Genomic DNA, 16,480 nt, shown 5'->3' with positions numbered 1-16,480 from the left:
CAGCCACACTCAGAACTGCATTGCTTAAAATTAAGAGCTTAGCCATACTGAATGATTAACCATGCTATTTTTAAAATCAGCATTATGAGACTACAACAGGGTAGAACTGGATTTTATAAAACTGAGGTACAGTCTTTCCAGAAGTGTGAGAATGAATTCTCCAAATCAGGCTTTCCTCCCCCGGCAAAATCTGAAACGGGGGAAAAACCAGAGAGAGAGAGAACCAACTCTGGTTTGACTATTAAATCAATTCCTTGTATTCTCTCAAATGAAAGATAACAAAATGTAGATCCTTGGAGAGAAGAAAGAAAAATATTATTTTGGCAGCATATCCAGTTTTCCTGGATGAGGTCACATGGCTCCTTTGCCTACTATTGTGTAGTATTACAGATATAATGGAGACTAAAAAGCACCAGTATATTTTCAACAACCTATTGTATCACAACTTCAGCACTAATCAGAGGCTCTTCAGGATCAGATTAAAATAAACTATCTTAAATTAGATTATTATCCACTATTCTTAGTGTATCCTAGTTAGGAAAGAATGCTACCTCTGCCCCCGTTAAATATACAGATGCCCCCATCTCGTCCATCATGGATTTTATTCCTTCTTAGCGTAGGATTACTGTCCGTTTTAATCCATACTCCAGCCATTGCATTATCAAAGATTTCATTGTCTTCTATAAATCCAAGCCCTATAAAAGCAGGGGGAAGGGAGGAAAAAAAGTCAAGCAAGATGGTTGTCTGAAAGACATAATATTGCTGAATGTTATACATATTTAATGCATGTAAATACATATTTAATGCTGAATAAAAAAAAGGTTAGACCTACCAGAATTATAAACAAGAATACCGCCATTCTGGCCTCCCCAGATTTTGTTGCGCCTAATTTTGGGGTTGCTTCCAGTTCTGTAGATAACCACAAGCAAAAGTGTTACTGAAGAATGGTTTACTGTTTCATAAGACTGAACACTTAAACTGACAGGAAGGGGGGAAAATAGGCATTCCCCCCCACTTCATTTTACTTCCAGGCCTTTAGAAATGCTCTACTTTCTAGTCAAACAGATTTTAGACTCCACGCCATCAAGAGCTGCACATAGTAGAGGTTAAAGGGCAATAGTAGAGGTTAAAGGGCAGTCCTACAGCATCTACTTCAAAAAAATTCCTCCTTGATAACTAAAACTAAAGCGAGTCAGATTTAAAGGAGCCCCATAAAGTAGGGCTCCTTATCAAAGTGATAAGGAGACACAAAGGGGATAATACAATGGAAATCACATGCCTGTTAGTAGTAATTTTTCAATGCCTTGGTGCTATTCTCCAAACTGAGTGTTGCTATTATAAGGAGTCATCTGTATACATGGCATATAATATTTTCCCTGGGAACATTTTCCTGGTAAGCAGCCGTTGCTCGTATCACATGTTGCTATGAATGGAGTCGACTATAACTTCTTTTAGACATAAAATAAAAATGCATTTTACCTTATTTGAACCCCTGAGTACATGTGATTATAGATGTCATTGTCTTCCAACACTCCATGTCCATTGTCATAAAAATAAACACCAACCTGACACATTAAAAATAAGTTAGTTAAATTAAAAGCAAGGAAGAAATCTGAACAAAGCATTTTACTATGCAAAGTGAATCTCACCTGTTTGCCACTATGTATTCTATTTCTCCTCAACACTGGAGTACTTCCTGTTGTCACCCAAACTCCAGCCAAAGTATTACTATAAACTTCGTTTTCTTCGATCACACCTTGTCCTTTTTCATGCTAAATACAAGACAAACCAAGGATTAAATATAGCCAATTGCAAGCCCTGACCATTTGCCTCCTGTAAGAAAGAAGAAAGTCCCTTTAAGAAACTTCTGAGAAAAGTGACCTAATTCCTAGGCAAAGTCTTAAATTACCTCATTCCTAATTTTGTTCTGCTCCTGACACTGTACACTTCTGAACATTTTGCATAATAACAATGCAAAGAGTTTTAGCACTACTACTTTAACTAACTAGAGGCAAGAATTTGTGGGTGGAATCTTTTGTTGGACCAACTGCATAGCTGAGATGTAAGGCATTTTGTTCAAAACCTTGTCCTACTTTATGAACCATGCCTTGACTTCAAGAGCTTGTCTAGCTTTATTCTTATTATACAGTAAGTCTGTTCACCAGAGCACCCCGAGGGATGACAAGATCGAATGGTCACAAACTCCGCCGCTACCAATTCAGGCTGGGCATAGGATGAATTTCTTTACTGTCTGAGCGCCCAAGGTTTGGAATAGACTGCCGCCGGAGGCGGTTCAAGCACCCACTTTGAACACCTTCAAGACACATTTGGATGTTTATCTTGCTGGGATCCTGTGATCCCTGCTGACTTCCTGCCCCTTGGGCAGAGGGCTGGACTTGATCCTTTGGGATCCCTTCTAGCCTGAATATCTATGAAGTCTATGAAATCTATGAAGTCCAATAAAAAAAAATTACCCCCAGAAATTACTACCAGAAAGCTAGGTCAGTGCAGCCCAAATTAATAAGATAGAGCGCCCATATTGTGCTCAGTCCCCCTAATCACCAACTCTTTTTCACGTCACAGTGAACCACTTCAAATACATTTCAGCTTCCTCTTCAGTCCCACCTGAGCTGCACCTTTCTTTTCCATTTCCAAAGAGGTCTGTTCCTTGACCAACCTCAAATGTTTGGCAAACATCACCAAAATACTCTGAAGCTCTGCTGCCGCTCTCTCTCTCAGCCTGTCACGTGATTGAGGCCCAGACTGCGCTGTACCTCATCTGCATACACATTATTGGAAGATCCCAGGACTGTGACATGTACACCTGGATCCAGTCATGAGTGGGGTAATTAGCACATGGAACCTTTGTGTGTGTGTGTGGGGGGGGGGCACAATTTGGAGGGCGCACGAGCACACGCGCACACACGCGCGCGCACGCACACACACACACACACACACACACAGCAGGGCTGGGGTATGGGGTCACTATGGTTTGAAATGCTCAAGACTACTGGCACCCAGCCCAATGAACTAAGTCAAGGGTGGGCAATTATTTCAGCTGGAGGGCCACTTAACAAGTTTTGCTAAGCTGTCAAGAGCTGCACAAGCACAGTCTTTTAGGTGATATCATTTTAACAACTCACATAAAAAACAAGTCACACACTAAAAATCAAGCATCTATTAAAATATTTTATGTAAAATTATTTTATTTAAAGCATTTATCTTTTTTTGAGTAGCTGGAAAGTTAAAGCCAAAAATTTAGACATTTTTAGTATATAGAATCTAATTATTTGGGGTCATCTAGGATCCAAGAAAATACAGTAAATCGACTTTACCACATTCAAAACTGCAGTGAAGACATGGCATAGATCCCTACTTAATAGTTAATATGTCTCATATCTATAGTAATGCTACCTCAAAAAATGCAGACTGCTGCTGCAGATTAGTAGCAGAAGATGGCATTATATTGACCTGCAGTATCAGAGCACTGGCCTTAGCTGGGAGGAAAAATCAGAAAGCTGCAACTCTGCCTGTAAATTTCAGGCAGAGGATGTCACTGCAATCGCTGAGGCAAAAAAAGTCCTACAAGACAGAAAGCCCTGGTAAGAGCCATTCTGGTCTTGGAACTGGCCTTCCTTTGCTCCCCGCATCAAAGCTTGTCCCACCCTAATCCCACTCTGGGCTTTCTAAACCAGAAGCAAAATCTGACCTGCCTCCCCTTTCTAAGGACTTAATACACCACACCACTTTCAAGGAGTAAGGGAGTCAACACAGTGGCAAAACAAATGAGATTAAAGGAGCCACTGTGTAGCACACATCTGTCATGATTTCAGTACAGCCATATTGGTGAGACATGGTAAGTGTGTAAATCCAAATTTGAAAAAAATTCATGTACTACACAATGAGAAATATTTCTCATCTTCTCCATGCTTCCAAGCAAATCCATGGAGCAAGCCACACAGCTCATAGACTTGTCTTCGTTAGACATGCATGCTGCACCTTTCTTGGCACATCTAGCTGAAAATGTGCACAAGGCAGACAAAGGTACAGCATCATCTGCTGTTGAGAAAGACTAAGCAGTGCAAGTACCTGATGATGTACAACCGTTAGGAGTCTCAAGGTGACTAATTAAGTTAGTATCTGTTTTACTCTTTTGTCTTACAATGGCAGAAAGCTCATCGCTGTGATGTTCTGCTAGACAACCAACCAGCAAAACTAGAGAGCCTGAGTTACCAAATATCTTGACTCAATCTCAGTATGCAATGAGCATCAATCCTAGCAGGTGCCTGGAGTAATGCCTACACGAAACTATGGGACAGCCGCTCACTTAATGCCTAGCAGCAAGGTACAATATCAAACACACTGCAACGTGGGGTAATAAGCACCCAATATCCAACTGTTTTCACTCCTACTACATAATATAAAAGTGTTGTCTATCCCCATCATTGCATTTCTCTCTCATTCTGAGTCTATTGCAGCTGTTTTAGTGCATTTTTTGTTTAAAATTAAAACCAGAATTACTCTTAGATCTTCAATTGATATTGAACTGGCATATTCAGGTAATCAGGGGATTTGTGACAGCCCAAACTTTGCTTTCCGCAAATATTTATTCATATGGTTTTTCAGTGGTTCAGTCTGACAGTTCTTTCAGTCAAGTTGCAACCAATTTACTATAAGAACCCTATGTAAGAATAAAAGCCTTGTAGAAGTAGGTGGTATTCTGCTAGCTACCTCTTTTTGAATGAGGTATGCAGTAAATCAGTTCCTCAAATTTAAAATAAATATTTTAGCTACTTTTATGAAGAGTCTTCCCCTATTAAACATTAAAACAAGCTTCACTGTAATTTGGTCTCTTTTTCTGTATAATGTAAGAAACTTTCAGTGTAAATAAATGCATTATTTTCTTATATACTGAGAATTATTGAATTCTTCTAGTTCAGTAATTCTCAACCTTTTTTGTACCAGGACCCATTTGTAAATATCAATGGCCAGTCCTGACCCAGAGCCCCTTACTCCCAACCCCTGCTGCCCCCAGGCACCAGCCCCCCAGCGTGTGGGGCAGGGGGTGGTTGTGTGGGGTAAAGGAGGCCCCCCAAGCAACCCCTTGCAGGCTGGAGTTCTGACAGCCTGCAAGAGAAGAGCTGGTTTTCCATGTTTTTCTCCTTTAAAAGGAGAATCCATGTTTTTAAGTTCATTGACCCATTTTTAAAAGTTTGTTTGTAACCATTTCATAAATTCTTGTGACCCACTTTTGCGTTGTGACCCAAAGATTGAGAAATGCTGTTCTATTTCATAAATGTTTAGATGAGTATATATAACACATTATCCTTTTCATCAAGTTGTTACTTTGCATGATTAATACATGTATATATTACTCACCACATAAATTCCACCATGTTGACCATCATGAATTTTGTTGTGCCGAACAATGGGACAGCTATTGGTTCGAATCTGTATTCCTGCTAATGCATTACCTGGTAAAAAAAAGAAAATGCCTGTAAGTTAAGAATCTGACCCACAAAATAAAAGCACAAGATTTAGTGAGTTTAAATATTTACCATAAATATCATTTCCTTCAATAAGGCCTCGTCCATCACCAAAGATATAAACTCCACCTTGATTTCCATTAAAAATTGCATTTCCCCTAAAAGAAACAAAACCATTTATATTACAAAACTATTAAGAAAGTTGCAGTACACCTTGTAATCTAAATGTGTTATATTCTAGGTTTCAAACCTAAACATTACATAACTACACATTGTCTATATACTGTCAATGCACAGTTATATAACATTAAGGCATGAAACCTAAGAGAGAGTTTGGTAGCTCTTTAAACAAAATAACTAACTACATCCTAAAATGTATGCATTCAAATAAAATACACAAGTTAATAGCACATTGAAACAACCATTTCTTTTGTACATATGCAAAAAAGTTAATTTTCTTCTGAACAAACATGAAATTACAAATTTTCCTTCCCCCTCCAGACCCTTTTCAAAAACAAATTTAGACACACACAGAGCCATTTCTTTCCAAAGAAAAAAAGAAAAAATTCAAAGACAAAGAGACCTTATTGTTGGATCACTGTTGGAGGTAATCCAGACACCTGCAAAGTTGTTTGCATAGATTTTATTTTCTATGAACTGTCCTCTTCCTTTTTCATGAACATAGATTCCTCCAGTCTGACCATGATGGATTTCACAACGAACTACAGTAGGGTTGGCATAAGCTTTGACCTCAAAGCCTGCTATCCTGTTCCTATGTATGTTGCAGCTTTCAAAATAACCCTAAAACACAAAAACAACAGAAATCCTTACAAACAATTTTTAATGCAAGTCAAGAGATCTTAGTCATAAAATGCCTCCTCCTCCACTTGGCAATTTAAAAAGGAAAAATAAAAAGGCAATGGTCATAGACAGTACTAGTACTTCTCTTTAGAGAGTTACATAGTTCTTCATCATCAAGGCATAAGAGTTTCTCAGATAATGATGGAGCACAAAAAATGATGGAGAACAATTAAACAAGATTGTACTGCTATTTATTACCATCCACAACAATTTGTTGCAGCTGCTGCATAATGCAATGCTGCATATTTGGAATTTTCTTATATCAATTGTTCTCAAGTTTGGCTTAAAATGCACCAAAATTACTCTTTTTGAGAATCTGAATTTTGTTATTTTGAATGCTGTACAATTTGACAAAAATACTGGGAGACTTTATAGTGCATGCTAAGAAATCCAAATCCATTGCAAAATCAAAATAAGAATTACCAGCCTAGTTTAGATGTTAATCCTAAGAAGCAAGTAACTTTTTAAAGACATCAGTGAGAGTAAAGGTAGTCCTGGATAAGTCTTTCCCAAATTGCATCAATGATGCAACTAATAATGCTCTTACAGAACCTCAGGTCAATGGCAGGTAGGCACCAAACTCTTGGATATTTAAAGACAAAAAATAAAATTAAATGCACTTTTAATGAGAAGATTCCTCACTGAAAACAATTCAATTCCAAACACATGTATTCATGTTGTATTTTCACCTTTCTCTTTGCTGCTAGTGAACTGCAAACCAACAGGATCTGGTTCTTCAGCTTTATCCCCTAAAGTCATATTCCTATTTGTGATTATTAATAATTTCTGTGATGTCAAACTGATTATTATTACTGCAGATAGCAGAAGCGGAGGGAGGGGGGAACCAGATTGAAGAAAAAGATCTTTTAAAACTGAAGGAAAGGTTAATTGCCATGTAGATGTTGAGAAGGATAAAGAAAAGAAAAAAAAAAAAACACCACCAGATCTTAAATACTTTTCAAAAGATTCTCCACGAGGTGTCAGCATATCTTAAAATGAAACTCAAACAGAATGTTAACTAGAACCAATTCAAGGGGAGCAGGCAATTTAAATTACTTTAGAAAAATCCTCAAAAACCTCTCATTCTAGGAATAGCAGTGATTTTAAAAAGAATCTTAAATAGCACCAGCAAAGATAAAGCATATCTATTCCCATCTGTCCCAGTGCCATTTTCCCTTTACTAGTTTTTTTAATGCATTTTATGGGAAAAGGAGTACTTTAATCACTCATCCACTTAATTTCTGTTTTAGATGGGATTTTAAGAGCCTTCCAGAATTAATAAGCTGCCTTGATTTTGTTGAAGCAAAATAGAATAAACATCTCCCCCCATGCAACTTTCAAAATTGATAGCAATAAAACGTAAATTCTGAAAAGTTTAACTGACACTATCCCTAAATGTGAAAGTCCAGTATTTTTCAAGAGCGACTTCGGAAGTTTAATTTGAAACAGAAAATGGCCTCACTCACTCCAAGTGATGGATATTTAGCAGTTCCTGAGAATCTAAACTTGGAAATCTAAGGCACATAGAATTACTAGCAATTTTCAAGAACCTTGGCCAATATCTTCCCTGCTGTCACTATAACTAGAACAAAAGGCCGACCAGAGTAGGTCTAACAACTTATTTATAAAAATCACTGTTTCATTAGATACTATTTTTTTAGATTAGGGGATGATGTACAAGGCATTTAGTTAAAAACAGAAATGTTTAACTTGATTTTAAATCCAAGATAAAGTGCACTGGCTTAAACTGATGACCCCCAAAGACCCTCATGTGAAATCTTTGGCTGACATGCCTGTTCGGTAGGGCTGTGCGACGCTTCAGTTGCCAATTTGATTCAGCCTGATTCTACGGCTGAACCTCCGAATCGAATCAAGAGACCCTTTAATCTCTCCAAATCAAATCTGAACCCTCTGAATAGATGCAGATTCGATAATTTGGACATAAACACAGCTTTGAATGTTTTTTCTACATACCTCAAGGTACCCTTGTGAATGCTGAGATGCTGGGTGGATGGAGCGAGCATCCCACAGCAGCATGGGGAGGTCCCCAGCACACTTGGCGGCAGACCCAGAAGTGGACCAGAAGCACTTTTGGCCCACTTCTGGGTCCACTGTACAGCGTGGGGGACCTGCCCCCCAGCTTGGCGACTGGTACCTCCTGGGTCTGGGGGGCACCAGGGATCCCCCTGCAGCTGATCGAATATGGCCCGTTTCATACACCCCTACTGTTCAGTATGTTATGGCAGTTTATTTCATAATTATTTCAATCAAATCTCCCTGAGGTCTGAACTCATGCTTAAAAAAAAAAAGTTTGCTTCACAGATTAATCGTTCACTGTCCTCTTAGGCACAATGTTTTAAGAGAGGTAGATTTAGCATGGCTGGTGACAGAACAACTTCAACTGCCAGAAGTTTTAATACTTACTGATTTAAATCAGGTTATTCTGCAACCCTCTTGACCTGTTACTAGAGCAGTAGCTGCTTCTGATGAAATAAAGGTTTCTAAAATGAGTTTCTGAAACCGTCACTCCTACTTAAAAATTTATTAGAGAATTTAAGTTATTTTTTATTTATTTTTATCTAGATCATTTAAGTACTCCATTACTCTTGGAAAATGCTCCATTATTTTTGGAAAAGTTACAAATGAAAACATTATTTTATCAGTTAAAATAAATTATTTCAATTCTTTAAGAAAGTGAGCACCTTATGTTACTTTATTGCCACAGCTGGCTTCAGTTCAGGCATTGCGTACCTATAACAAACTGAATTCAGAGCACATCATTTTTTGTTTTTTTACCTTAGAATAAGTGGTGATATTTTCCCATTCTTCTTCAATAATTGAAAGTTTCTTTTACAAAGAAGGCTAAGGAATAGTAATTTCCTTCGCAGACATTTTACAAAAAATTGTTTTTTCAACAATCTGCCAGTCCCTGGTCCCAGCAGGACTGAAGTCACAAGATGTGCTTAAAAGAGGGCTGCTGTACGTGTTCCATACTGTCCACAGCGGACTGCTCCTGTCTACTTGAGCACAGATCATCACATCTGGCAAAGTAGATTATTTTCAGTCAAAGTGAAGCTAACAGGTCTGAATAAATACAGCTTGCTTTTTTCAAGGTTGGATAAGACAAGAGAGCACAAAAAGGGCTGCATACTCATTTTAAGGAGCAGCATGGGACAAGTGTTGGAAGCAGAATTTGCTTTGGGAAGAGAAAGACCTCAAACTGTTTACTTCTTTTGACTTCCTTTGACTTTGAAAGATCAGAATAACTGTACACATGAGAAGCACCAGCAATCTTCTTCAGGGCTGTGCATCCCCTTCCTCTACTTATTTTGGGCACCAGTCACTGATTTATAAAGCTTTTCTTCTTCTAGAGCAGTATCTCTCAACCTTTTTTGTACCAGGATCCATTTGTAAACACTGATGGCCAGTCCCATCCCAGTAAATAGTTTAAGTAGGAAACAGCCCCCTGGTCTTCCTGGTGCCCCTCACTCCCAAACCATAGTCCACCACCCCACTAGCTCTGCTGGTGCCCCTCATTCCTGAGCCACTGCCCTGTAGCCACAGCACATGCCCCCCCATATTTGTGCACCAACAGCAGACATAGGGCTGCAGCCTGGTTGGACTGGCATGGGCAAGACTTGGCACAGGAACACACAACGGAGTGGCAAGACTCATTGCTGTCATTGCCGCTGGAATGCCACCCTGCCAGCCACACCATCAGCAACACAAGGAGTAACAGGTAGGGAGGGAGAAGGAGAAGGGGCTGCGCACTGCCTTCACCACTTGCAGGCTGGCCTGCAGATGTACCCGTCATGGCCCAGCTGCTGCGGCCACTCCCCTCAGGCCATGGCTTTACCCTGGAGGAGATGGGGTGGTGGGCAGCATTGCCTGTGATCCCCCTGCCCCACTGATACTGCATCTATGCTCCACCGCCCAACCACAGACTTGCTTGTGGGGAGCTGTAGGAGCTGCTCTCCACACTGCCTGGCTGCCACGTGCATGTGTGCACATGCATGCGGCACCCCCTGGCTCATCACCTTCCTCCCACTCCCCCCAGTCCCAAACAGCCCCTTGCAGACTGGAACTCTGCCAGCCTGCAAGGGGAAATCCATAGTTTCCCACATTTCTCTCCTTCGAAGGAGAATCCATTTTTAAAGTTTATCGATCTATTTTTTTTTTTTTAAAGTTTGTTTGCAACTCATATGTTCTTGTGACCCACGGATTGAGAAATGCTGTTCTAGTGCAAGCTAAGATGTAAAATACTGCCCCTTAGGTCTACAATTAGACAATTACTTTACCTACCAAATATACGTCTATTTTTAGACTGCTTTTTAAAAGTCAGAATTGTTGATGCTATGTTAATACATTCAGTTTGTACTTCAAAGCTGATTTTAATGGTTGTTCTCTTGTTTCAACAGAACAGGGTACACAGATTGTTTACAAGTCTATTTATCACCCAACTGAAAAAAAAAAATGAAACTTAAATGCAATATATTACATCAAGGTTGTCAAAGTTGCCTCATGCCCCAGGCCAGATCCAGACTCTAAAGCTCTTTGTGGGCTGGATCCAGTCTGGGGACAACATCAAGACACAGAAGAAAAAAAAACCCAAAAAACTGCCCATATAATATGGCAGACTATTAGAGTCTCTGATCATTAGATACAGATCTGCTTCCCAAAGTTTGACAATCCTTCCAATTTAGTGCAAGTGTCAAGATTTTAAGTCAAAGGGGTTATGTTCAATTGGAAGAGTCTGTAGACCAGGGGTGGGCAAAATGCAGCCCGCCAGGCCATTCTATCCGGCCCACAGGGCCTCTAAAAAAAATTTAGAAAATTAATATTTATCTGCCCCGGCTGCCTGTCACATGGCCTTTAATGGCTTGCCAAAACTCAGTAAGTATCCCTCCACCCAAAATAATTGCCCACCTCTGCTGTAGACCCAATTTTATAGATCAAATTTTCACTTGCTGTACAAGTGGCAGCTCAGATGAAGTTCTGATTATGCTATTTATGACATCATAAATATATTTTTTCTAGTTGTTTTTAAATTTAAACTCCCTGGTTTATTTTTAATATTTAAAAATGAACTGCTAAGTAACTCAGTGTAGCATGGGACTTAAAATACTGTTCTTTCTAGGTAAATCAAGACATACAGAACATTTATCAGGGCAGTGCTACTACATTATGGGAGGATGGGAAGGAAAGCAGATTGACTTTCTTTTACTAAAGATTTGAATTTAGATAATTATATTAACTTATTCTGCTAGTTTTTGTTGCTTTCATACAGAGTGACTAAATATATGGTATATGGCAGGTGCCTGTCAGCTTGCGTCCAATACAGGACACTGAAGACTGAGGATGTGCTGCTTTTTTAAATGCCAGCTCATTAACGCCTTGGCTCCAATAGCCTGCAAGGATTCAAGTGTTGGAAAATTGCCACTAAGAACAAGCAGTTAGTTTCCGCAACTACTGATATATTGTAGATAGGGCAAGAAGAAATCTGAAAAACAAAAGCACCATGGAATCTTCTGTAGCTAGCACCTGGCCACAGAAATTCAGCCCAACTCATGAGAAGAGTATGTGCAGGCTATGAATTCAGGATAGAATCTCCAGATTTTAAAAGAGAAGGACAAGGATCTTTGAGGACTCCTGGTGCTCTGGTGAAATGCCCGAAGACTGGAAGAAGGCCAATGTGGTGCTTATCTTCAAGAAAGTGAGGAGAGTAGATCCAGCAAACTACAGGCCCAGCAGCCTGATCTCTATCCTGGGGAAGGTCTTGGAAAAGATTATCAAAGAGGCCATCCTTAGACTAGCTGACAGCAAAATCCTGAGGGATACCCAACACAGGTTTGTTGCAAGTAGGTCTTGCTTGACCAATCTCATTTCCTTTTACGACCAGGTGACTTATCACCTGGACAAGGAGGAAGAGATTGATGTCACATATCTTGACTTTAAAAAAGCCTTCGATCTGGTATCCCATCACCTCGTGGCAAAACTGGCTAACTGTGCCCTCGACCTTACCACAACCTGTTGGTGGGGGAATTGGCTCTGTGCTAGGACCCAGAGGGTAGTGGTTGACAGAAGTCAATCATCATGGTGTGCGGTGACCAGTGGGGTCCCCTCAAGGCTCTGTCCTAGGGCTTATACTTTTTAACATCTTCATCAATGACATAGATATTAGTGTTGGAAGTGGGCTGGCCAGGTTCACTGACGACACCAAACTCTGGGGTAAAGCATCCACACCTGAGGGCAGGGGGGTGATTCAGGCAGATCTTGACAGGCTCATGAAATGGGCAGATGAGAACCTGATGGTGTTCAACACCAAAAGACGCAAGGTTCTCCACCTTGGGAGGAAAAACCTGCAGCATCCTTATTGGCTCGGCAGTGCTACGCTAGTTAGCACTACAGATGAAAAGGGACTTGGGGGTCATAACTGACCACAAGATGAACATGAGCCTTCAATGTGATGCTGTGGCTAGTAAAGCAAGCAAAACGCTGGCTTGCATCTACAGATGCTTCTCAAGCAAATCCTGGGAATCTCCTATTGTACTCAACCTTGGTGAGGCTGCAGCTGGAGTACTGCATCCAATTTTGGGCTCCATAAGTCAAAAGGGATGTGGGGAAGCTTGAGAGAGTCCCGAGGAGAGCCACAAGCATGATCAGAGGTCAGGAAAACAGGCCTTATGATGAGAGGCTGAGAGCCACAGGGTTCTTCAGACTGGAGAAGCGCAGGCTCAGGGGCGATCTGATGGCCACCTATAAGTTTATGAGGGTGTTCACCAGGATCTGGGGGAACGTTTGTTCACCAGAACGCCCCAAGGCACGACAAGAACCAACGGTCACTAACACTGCCGCGACAGATTCAGGCTGGACATAAGGAAGAACTTCTTTACTGTCCGAGCCCCCAAGGTTTGGAATAGACTGCTGCCGGAGGTGGTTCAAGCACCCACTTTGAACGCCTTCAAGACACATTTGGACGTTTGTTTATCTTGCTGGGATCCTATGACCCCCAGCTGATTTCCCGCCCCTGGGGCAGGGGGCTGGACTCGATCCTCCGGGGTCCCTTTCTAGCCCTAACGTCTATGAAAAAGTAATATAAAATGAGAGAAAAAATAAAGAGGAAGGCCACAAAGAAAACTCATTTCCTTTTATTTGTTCTTAGACAAGCTAAAGTAGTCTCATGCAAGGCAATGAGTTACCAAAAAGAGATTTGTAATTTGCTCAGTTGATGTCATCTCACCAAAAGCATAACCAGCACAAAAGAGAACAAAGGGAATACTGTTAGCCAAAAAGACCCCTCGAGAGGCAAGAAGTGTTCTTACAAAGACTTTTATGCTTCAGAAATATCACAGTACTAGAACTGGGACACTTATGTTTGGTAGATGCCATAATTCAACCCATTTTTCCTTTCTGTTTATAGAAAGTAGCTATATGTTCAATTGTCAGGGCCAGGATTTTCTTAATGCAAGATCGTAACAGTTCACCATTATGAGTATCCTTATAAAACTTCCAAACCTTGTCACACCTCTGAAGGCACCTAAGAAGACTGGACAATCATTACTGATTTTTAAGACAAGTGTTCAGTATGCTCAGAAGCAGCGGAGGCTGCTGTGGGTCCATCTCTGGCCCCTACCCAGGCTCAGAGTCAGAGCCACAGCAGCTGCCTGCTCTCCCCTCTACTTCATCTGTGAATATAAGACAAGGGGCTACTCCCTCTCCCTCCCCCAATGCTGACTGGACAGAAAAAACCTTGTGTTATATTAAAGTAAATGCAGTATTACGAGAACTGTTTTTTCTAGCAAGTTCACTTACAGGTAAAGTGGCTTACAATAAAATGTTTGCCTGTTTGCAGCCTGCATGGCATCAAGAGCATTGACAAGTTTGAACAGATTGTACTTGTATCCATATCAATTCTGAAGCCCAGCGATTTCCATTTTAATATCAATCTTATTAGGTCTGAGCAGCAGTGGTAGTCAACAAGTAGTAAAAAGAAAATACTAGGACTTGCACAATTGACCTTGGGAGAGATCTCTTTTTAGTTCCAAAAGTGAGTTAAGATGTGCTATTTTTTTTCCAGCTTAACCGAGATACTGTACTGCTTTATTAAATGCCACTGTAACTTCATCCTCTAGATTAGTGTCTGCTCTTTTTTATTCCACGTAAAAAAGATAAACTCTGTTCACAAACCAAGCAAAGTTCTTTAAGTCCTATTATATTATGGGTGGAGCGTGGTAAACCCATTCGGATGAAAGTACGCACAACACAACCCTTTTGAGTTTTTTCCCCCTTGATCTTCAAAGACCTGTATTTTCTACTTTCACCCAGAAGCATGAAAATACTATAAAAACGTCAGATCTTCAATCTAATTATTAGACAACTAGTGAAATAAGCATTAAAACTTTGATGTTCATCTAAACTTTGCATGTCAAAAGAATTTTCTTCTAAAAGTAAGGTAGAAATTATTAAGATACAACAAGCACATTCAATACATTTCTCCAGGAGCATTCAGACCATCAGAAGATGAACAGATGTTCAAATCAATGAGGGACTGCAGTGCTTCTAAAGCTAGAAATATTCTCACCAATGTCAGGTAGAGATTTAGTTTAACAAAAACTGTTAGCAATGAATGGTTACTGGAATTTCTCCCCCCCCCCCCAAACCAGTTTTAACATCAGTTTAGCCAAAACAGAATTTAGTAACACCCCCTAGCACAGACACACCTAGAGAAATTAAACTCTTCAGCTGGCTAAAGTGATTTTGCACTGTTTAGGTTTACTTTATGTAGAGTGATTTTAAAACTTTTCAGGAGATTCACACTAGAATAATACAAGGGCAATCTGCTGGTGTATGTTTGGTGTTCCCTACACTTACCATGCAAAGAAGAGCATGGTACAGACACATGGCAGAACAATATTCCCACTTGATCTTCCACTAACAAAGGACTTTCTGCCAGCAACATAAATGAAAATAATAGGACACTCCCTTTCACCGGAGCCAGACAAGTCTAAATCAGGGAGCTACAACTTGTTTCTAAAATTCTCCTTCCTCTACTCAAAATGAAACTTTGATATAGTATAGAAATTAAGCCTTGTAACAGTCTGTGTACAGCTGATGAAAAAGTTCTCTATTTATAAATAATATTGGTAAACAAAATTCAAAGTCTCTAGATAACTTTTTTGTGGTGTGCATTAAGGCCAAATAAAAGTAATATAGCATTCAACAAAAGAACAAGTGTAGCCCACTTATTGTACATAAGAGAAAAACCTAATAATCCCTTTAGGCCAAAATTTGAATATTCAAAGGCTAAATATCTCCTTTTCCTCCTCACCCATGATACTAGCAGTATGCATTCGCTTTTACTTAAAGCTTGTTATAGCTTAAATTAACTATTAATTAGTTTTAACTCCACACTTGTTAAAAAGAACAAGTTATATTACCAAGAGTTGGCTAAAAATGTTTTAGTGCACAATACTTCTGTTTTAATTATTATAGAACTACTCAAAACACAAAATTAGCTAAAAAACCTAATTCTGAATTTCAGTAGACGAAGCCCAGTAATCAAGTATTTTGACTGATAAACACGTGGTTTAGATGTCAATAATGGGGACATGAACATTTGAATTACTGAGTAGTAAATTTGATAATTTAAAAGAATGGTCTTATATTGCATGAAGAGATTTTTGAAGACACGCATTAGGCCAGGGCCTCATGGGACAAAAGTACAGAAAAAAGAATGTAGATCGATACAAAAGGGATAGTAAGATTAGATATAAAACTTATTTATTTAAAAATATTGAAGACAAGTCTACCTGCTCCCCTTTCAGACCTAGCTCGACATATTCAACCACAGCCAACAAGTATAGAAAGGAATGCCAGGGGATAGGACTTGGAAAAAACACACACAGTTTCACAGTTTGTAGGGTCAGAAGGGACCTGAGCAGATCATCAAGTCCGACCCCCTGCCATGGCAGGAAAGAGTATTGGGGTCAAACAACCCCAGCAAGGTATTCGTCTAGCCTTCTCTTAAAGGCCCCCAGGGTAGGAGCCAGCGCCACTTCTCTTGGAAGTTGGTTCCAGACCCTAGCCGCCCTGACTGTGAAGTAGCGCCTCCTGATATCTAGCCTAAATCTACC

At 40.0% G+C, this 16,480-nt stretch overlaps 1 protein-coding gene across 2 annotated transcripts in view; it reads right to left on the bottom strand.

Annotated features, from left to right (window-relative positions):
• FBXO11 (F-box protein 11) overlaps positions 1-16,480 on the bottom strand; it is a 48,781-nt gene that overhangs the window by 4,697 nt on the left and 27,604 nt on the right. For both annotated transcript variants that reach the window (XM_019549346.1, XM_019549347.1), the window contains exons 11-17: positions 6,070-6,287; positions 5,559-5,644; positions 5,380-5,474; positions 1,650-1,772; positions 1,480-1,565; positions 833-909; positions 552-695 (exon numbers count right to left, since the gene is read on the bottom strand). In XM_019549346.1, coding sequence (XP_019404891.1) covers positions 552-695; positions 833-909; positions 1,480-1,565; positions 1,650-1,772; positions 5,380-5,474; positions 5,559-5,644; positions 6,070-6,287 — 829 coding nt within the window. The remainder of the gene's footprint in view (positions 1-551; positions 696-832; positions 910-1,479; positions 1,566-1,649; positions 1,773-5,379; positions 5,475-5,558; positions 5,645-6,069; positions 6,288-16,480) is intronic.

Source organism: Crocodylus porosus, unplaced genomic scaffold (genome assembly GCF_001723895.1).
Source record: "Crocodylus porosus isolate Cpor-Errol unplaced genomic scaffold, CroPor_comp1, whole genome shotgun sequence".
Lineage (NCBI taxonomy): Eukaryota > Metazoa > Chordata > Crocodylia > Crocodylidae > Crocodylus > Crocodylus porosus.
Note: the sequence above shows the minus strand (reverse complement) of the source record. Positions and strands in the feature narration are given on the sequence as shown.